The 7238-nt window shown below is 34.8% G+C and overlaps 1 protein-coding gene across 6 annotated transcripts in view; it reads left to right on the forward strand.

Annotated features, from left to right (window-relative positions):
* Nucleotides 1-1546, forward strand: part of SLC7A2 (solute carrier family 7 member 2) — a 52985-nt gene extending 51439 nt beyond the window's left edge. For all 6 annotated transcript variants that reach the window (XM_027676522.1, XM_027676525.1, XM_027676526.1 and 3 more), the window contains exon 12: nucleotides 444-1546. In XM_027676522.1, the coding sequence (XP_027532323.1) occupies nucleotides 444-631 (188 nt within the window). In that variant the 3' untranslated portion in view covers nucleotides 632-1546. The remainder of the gene's footprint in view (nucleotides 1-443) is intronic.
* Nucleotides 1547-7238: the final 5692 nt, after the last annotated feature.

Here is a 7238-nt window from a genome sequence, read left to right on the forward strand (position 1 = left end):
TTATTTCTGATCAAAAAAGAGCATGCTTCAGAAGAAGTATTTATATGCAGTCAAAATCGTAGATATAGTTTTGAGGTAAAAAGAAGAATTCCAATAAGCCACAATTTTTTTCCTAGTAAGTATAGCCAAAATTATGTAGAAACCTGTTTGTAAAAGGTTTCTTCCCAGTATATCAGTCATTGTCCTTTTAGATCTAGAAAATTGTATTCATTCCATCTAGACATAAATTAGTAGTTTCCATGACCTACTAGAGCATTTAATTATGTAAAAATGATGCACTGGAATTTCCCATAGAAACAGGAAAGACCTGAAGCATGAGCTCTGATTCAGATACCTGAAGAAGAAAATTGTTTTGCAAAATATGTTCAGCCAGAGAGAAATATATGCATATATTTTGATGCCTGAAAACCCTGTCAACTTTTTTTTGTTTTTCCTTTTGGAAGGCTTCCTCATTTACTTTGCTTATGGCATCAGACACAGTGTTGAAGGTCATCGTAGCGATGGAGATGATGATTCTTGTTCAGAAAATAGTGGGTTGAAAGAAAAGAACCCTGTGGAAGAACTGGATGAACCTGAAAATGCAAATGAAAGGGATCAATTTCTTCCACATGAAAGGACAAGTGAATGTTAATCTCTGCCAACACACAAATCTTTTAAAGCTTTAATTGACATTTGCAGACTGAAATTTCAAAAGCTTTCTGCCAACATTGTGCTTCTAGAAAGTGTTTACTACAAGGCCTGACTGATATTTTGGACAAGCTGCTAATCCATCTTCATCATTTCAGAACTGACAGCATAGAGATTAATATTTATATTAAAAAAAAAGTACCCTTTGGCAAGCAAAAATTTGGAGGCATTGTTTGAAGTGTCATCCAAAATCACTGGCAATCATCAAATATGAAGAATTTTAGAACTGTGTGCCAGAAGTTCTGAATATTTGACAGTGCATTGTGGACACAAGTGCCTTTCATACCTTCTCCTTATCTCTGTTACATGTTTTGGTCACAATCTGAATTTTCTTCTTTCTACTGAAGTAACTCTCATCAGACATAAATTTCATTCAGGCCTGGAAAGTATTTGCAAAATGAATGGTAATTGTATGGATCAGATACTTTGTAAAAAGTAGAGGACCATATATTTATGTAAAAAGAAATAATTGCTTACCTTTACTAATCATGACTACTAATCAGTAGTCCTGGAGAACTCAAGCAGTAAAGATACTTCAAAGGTTTTTAGTCCCTCTAAATAGTATTCAAGATTTCTACTTCTGTGAATGCCTTTTCTTTAAAAGATGCTGTATAGAAGTGTGTATAGAATAATACTCTCAAGAGCAACTATGTTGTTTTCTGCAAAAGCATCTGGGAATTAATCTGTTGGTCACAGTATTAACAGTGACAGTCATATGTGATTTAGCAAGTACTGTGCTTTTGATTTCAGAAGGGCTAGAATTTTATCCCTGACTACATAATTTGGTACTTACATACAGCAGACATCAAGTTTTTCTCCTTACTACTCATTTAGTAATACTTTCTTCTTCTTTATCATATGCCAGAGCTGATATTTCTGATATTGGTGTTACATGTGGCTTTTCCTCAGAAAACTTAATGCACAAAATCCCAGCTTTTTCAGATGGAAGGGGAGGTTTAAAAAAACAGAGGTATGAGCTTTGGAAAAAAACCTTGTCAGAACAGTATTTCTGCACTTCACTAAGCCTTAAACATGTCAACACTTTTTTGTGAGCAAAGCCTACCTACATCCACAAATCCATTCATGTGGGTATGATGTCTAAATGCTAATTTATGTAAAGAACGAAATTGTTGTGGCAGTGCTGGGTGAACAATTATTTTAATGCTGATAAAAATAGAAACTGTTCCTCTTTCAACATAAGTCATGTCACCTCTCAAAGGCACCCAGATGTTTTAGCACTTTTTCTCAGCAAGTAGTAGGCTCAAGTCCCATGAAGGATTCTACAATATGAAGTCATTTTGCAAGAATGTATTTACAAAAACAGTTTCCCTAGAGTGAGAACTGTCTTGAACTTTGTCATGGAGAGTTGCAATCTGTTGCTGGTACTAATCATTAGTATTAATCTCTGTTATTAGGTGTAAAAACTTTAGATGCCACGAGAGCTATATTGGTTGACAGTGAAAAGCACCTTATAATAGCTGGAATTTCACAACCAACCAACAACAACAACCGACAACAATACCCAAAGCACAAAACAACCAAACTTCCCCAAAAAAGAAAAAACAACAAAAAACTCCCAAACTAGTTAGATTGCTTCTGTCTCTCTCCTGGTTTTATTTTCAGAGCAATACAGCACTCTTTTTAATCTTAAAATTACTTCTTTCTCAGTAGTCTTAAATCCTCAGCTGCAAAAAAAGCCATTGCTGTAGGAGCAAGTCAGCAGCGCCCATGTAAAGTTTTTGCACGATGTCTTTACAAGCCTACAGTGAAACACAGCTCTTTTAAAATTCTTTACACATCTCACTGTGTGGGAAGCACAGACTTACTTTTTCCTATGGCTGTTGATGCCACAGAGCAGGCCAGCCAGGCTCCCAAGGTGCAAACTGCTGCTGCTCTGTGATGTGCAAGAAAGACTGCATTCCCTCCCAAGGCCATCATATAGAATGTACGTGTGCACACGTGTCTGTGCATTTGCACCTGTCTGGCATTAGCCCATAGTGATTTTGATGAACTGGTTAAAATAATTTCTATATTGCACTGGAATTTTCCTTTGAAAGGATACTGTCAATATAATAAACTTCTGACTAAAGCAAGGCTAGCAAAGGCCTCTGGAGAGAACTAAAGGAAATAAATTTTCTAGCTTATTTACCTAATGGATGTGTCAGCAGTTTGTGTATTGACAGTGTCCCCTTTCATTTGTATGAATATTTCTCCCTCCTGCTCCTTGTTAGAGAAATTACTTAAAAACAATAGAATATGCCTGTACAAATGTTGCTAAAGGAGATGGAAGGAGCTGCAGCATGGGAACTATCCACATAACTAATGAGATATAAAATGAAATTAAAGGAAAGTAATTGGGTACTCCTGGATTCTTCAACTGTGCGAAGCTTATTTATATGTGTGTATAGTTAAAGTCACTATTAGTCAGTGACTGAGTAAAAGCAGACAAGCCATAAGTAAGATATTTATGGTGAGTTTGATATGCATTTTTATATGCAGTCGTGAAATTCCAGATGCTTTAGTGGGACTTTGCAGAAGCAAAGGACATGCCATGCTAGTCCTTACACAGGAGCTATGGATGAAACAAATCCTGATTTTGTTCTCACATTTGCTCTATGTCTGTACTTGCTGAGAGAGCAGCTGAAAGCACAAGTCCAGTGGAACTAAATCGTTGTTATTTTTTAACTCAGTTGTTGATATTGTAAATTGTTCTGTGCAAATAATAATGGTATATGTTAATACAAAATATCTATTTTTGGGGGTAGCCTATTGGGATTTTTCTTCCTTTATAGGAAAAAATCCTCCAAAAACTTTATTTGCATTGGTATATTCTCGATATGCCACTAGATAAAAGAATTATTTTTACCTAGTTTGATTTAAGAAAGTAAGCCAAACTATATTTAACAGAGCACAAATAAATGTGCTTTTTGTTCTGAGGAATAAGAGTTATAAAACATTTCTGAATCATTCATGTTATCTTAAATGATCTTCTTGTGCTATTCCAGTCCTAATTCTGCAATAGAAAGTTTTATGAGGTAACTTAGATTTCATTGCTTATTATCATGGATGAAACTATTCTATTAATAAGTATGCTTTTTCCTGCACAACAAATGCTGGTTAGATTCCTGAAATCTGTCATAATATGTTTATGTCTCCATGTGTTAAAGCCATTTATATTACCTGCTGTTGGAGAACTATCAGCAATAAATGTCAATAGTAGTGATACAGAGTTACTTACATATATGAATTTAACCATGCCATCCAGAAACTTCAAATGATAAAATGAATTTAGAGGCAAAACTTGGTAAAGCTTAAATATAGATTTCCTATTTTATTAGATGATAAATATACAAGTCTAGTTCCCTTCCCCTTAAAATTTATGCAAATATATATATACATATATATATATATTTAAGAAATATAAGGCATAGTCTTTTCATGGAAGTTTTAACAAGTGCCAATATCAATGTGCCATAAGTATCCTGAGATGGTGAAATCCCTGACAATGCAGGAAATCTGTGTGGGACTGTGCAATCATTTTATTCAGATATGAGGCCTTTGACATTGAGGTGCATTTTTTATGGTAGGAATTTAATTCACAAGAAGGCTGGCATGTGTTACTTGAGTGCATAAAAAAGAAAACAAAAGCACCTTTTTAATGCTCTTGGGCCCTAATTCTTCCTAGACTTGCTAGGAAGTTTGTACAAACTGCAGTATGTTCACTGAAAGCATTGAGGTTACTCAGTGTGAAGGAAATATATATTTTACAGAAAGAGCAGGTGGTATTTCATATGGTATAGGATATTTGTGTTTGTTTTTAATTTCCTGTACCTTTAGTATTTCTTTCAGGTACATGTTTTTAGGACCTCTGCATTTTTAATAGTTGGACCTTTCCAAAGCTAAATATAATGCCTTAACCGTGTGTTGATCTATTTTCCATTTGATTTTAGAAATCAAACTCCCTAACATTAGCTAAGTCGAAGGATTGCTGTGCATTGACATGCAGAACTATGTATATATATTTTTTTTTTTTTTAAATTTTCAGTTGGACAAATTCTATTGTCTTTCTGTGTTTCATGAACCTTTTGCCAGGTAAACTCCAGATTCACCAAGTTTAGTTGGAGTCAACGTGAAATATGTGTTTCATATCTTTAAAAACAGTTATGTGTGCATCACTTTAAAAAACATTAGCATTCATATCCATTTTAACTTTTCCTTTTTGTTCATATGTACATTCTAGTGATTATTTCTATATTATATGCTGCTGAGCATTTAAAATGTTGATGAGTATGATGCAACTTAAACTACAGTTTTTTATTTCTTTGAAGTGCTCTGCCAAAATGAAAAAAGTTTTGAATTTTTATGAATGTAAAAATGCTTATATTTAAGAATATGGTGCTTTTTCCCACTTTACAGTAGAATTGTTATCAGTGACATTTTTAGTTACTTTAGTTCCAAATTCTGATGAAAATTACATTGCTCTTCATTTACTGTAAAATGTGCTTTGTGGGATAAAAATTGTGCATTTGTTCCATATTTTTTAAATAAAGCTGAATATCACTTTTATGTACTTCATACAACAGCTGTAACTTTAAACACCACTATGGTTTTAGTTACACTAAAATAATATAGTGAATTAAAATAATTAGTATTCCAGATATCTAATGTCATGACATTATACAAATCATAGAACATTTAAAATAAATAACATGATAACTTGTATGCATTTTTATAGAGGGGAAAACAGAACCACATTGTATGTTTAAATGGGGAGACAGTCTGGAGATGAGGATAGTAGCAATGTTTGTTTCCTGCTTGCTTCAAAGCACTGAAGAAGTCACTGAAATAGAGAATAACACCCTTTGATTTAGGCGTCTTGTGTTACAGTGCCAAGCCAGAGATGATGTTAGGTTTGATTTCCAGAGGGAGTGAGTAGCCCTCAGCATTCATGCTGCTCAACTTTCCGAAGCACTGAGCATTGTCCTGGTATCCACCCAACCTCAGAGCTGGATGAGCAAACTCATTGTTGTCTCCTTTTTCCCTTTTTGTGAAAAAGCAAACCAAAACAACAATAAAAAACCCCAGCAAAAACAAAACACCAACCCCCCAAAAAACCTGAAGCAAACCAACCCCAAAACCTTCCTCAATTTTGGATAGTACTGTGGGAATAGCAAGAGAATGAAAGCATGTGTCTGGGCATGGATAACAATAGCCTTGACAATGAGAACCCCACTGCCAGAGCAAGCTTATTCTCTGCAGTAGACAGAGACATTTGGGTAATCATCTTTCTTCACAGACTTAAGAGGAGTTATGACTGGATTTTTTCAGAGGTATATTGCAACTCTTATATAATTCCTCATGAAGTTTTCAAATTATTAATAGTCATGTAAGTCTGTATTGTACATACAGACTTACTAAGGCTGGTCTTGAAAATCTTGGTCCATGAAGCAGTGGGAACAGGGACACTGATTTAAATGAGGACAAGAGTCATTCTGCAAGTATCACATTTAAAACATTGACTTGAAAAGATGTATTTAAGCTATTGGGTTACTCTTGTGGAGAACTGGGGTCATTACATGTAGGTTTTCATTAGTTCTTCTGATGATAAATGAAAACGAGGCTGGTTTTTCATGCATACCCATTTAAAACTAGGACACAAAATTCATGAAATCATTTTCTTTCTTCATTGCATATATCTACATAGGAAAAAGGTATATGTCAGTTTAAATATGTCTTAAAATTAGTGCAGTCTGAGTGTTATTTCCATGTGCTATTACCATGTTTTCCAAAATACACTAATATGTGGAGCTCAGACACCATTAGATTATTGACCTACCCCATGTATGAAAGAAAAAGAGATATTTGACCTAAGAAGGCACATCAGAATTGCAAGTAGCAGTTTTGCAGATGAAAGAAAAAAGCCTAGTCTTCATCATAAGCAGGAACTGTTAATATTTCCAAATGCAAATTTGCAGTTTATACTACACATCTTTTCTGAGTTATCTCTGAGATTCATTTACCTTAAAACAGACTGATAACCTTTTCAGAATATAATATTTGATGGCATTCTAACTGTTTAAAGGGAGAAAGACTTTTAAAATATCCCATAGCAAAAAAAACCAGCTATTTTTCTTAATTTGTTACAGGTAATGGTCAACAAGTCTAGGATATACCGATAATAAAATGAAAAAGAAATAATGAAATTTCATCATCTTACTCCACACCTGGGCCCTACTGGATTTTTCACACTAACCAACTACCCCAGGTTAAGTCCTGGAGCAGGCTCAGGCAAGCAGGTATCCAAACTCTGCATGTCTGTGTATTTATGAGAGTAGGGGAGCATATCCCTTCTAATTTGTGTGTGTATGTGTGTATGCAGATGAATCCTCCTGCTTCCTTCAAGGTCTGTAACTGTTCTACTCTCACATCTGCTATGGCCATGGAACTGCGGGCAGGGATACCATTCCCTGCTTAGTTTTATTCACATTGAACTGTGGTCTTGTCTACTACAGTTCAGACTTGTGATCTCTGACAGCCATTGTTTTTCCCCC

The sequence above is a fragment of the Neopelma chrysocephalum genome, unplaced genomic scaffold (genome assembly GCF_003984885.1).
Source record: "Neopelma chrysocephalum unplaced genomic scaffold, ASM398488v2 Primary Assembly neopelma1_42, whole genome shotgun sequence".
Taxonomy (NCBI): domain Eukaryota; kingdom Metazoa; phylum Chordata; class Aves; order Passeriformes; family Pipridae; genus Neopelma; species Neopelma chrysocephalum.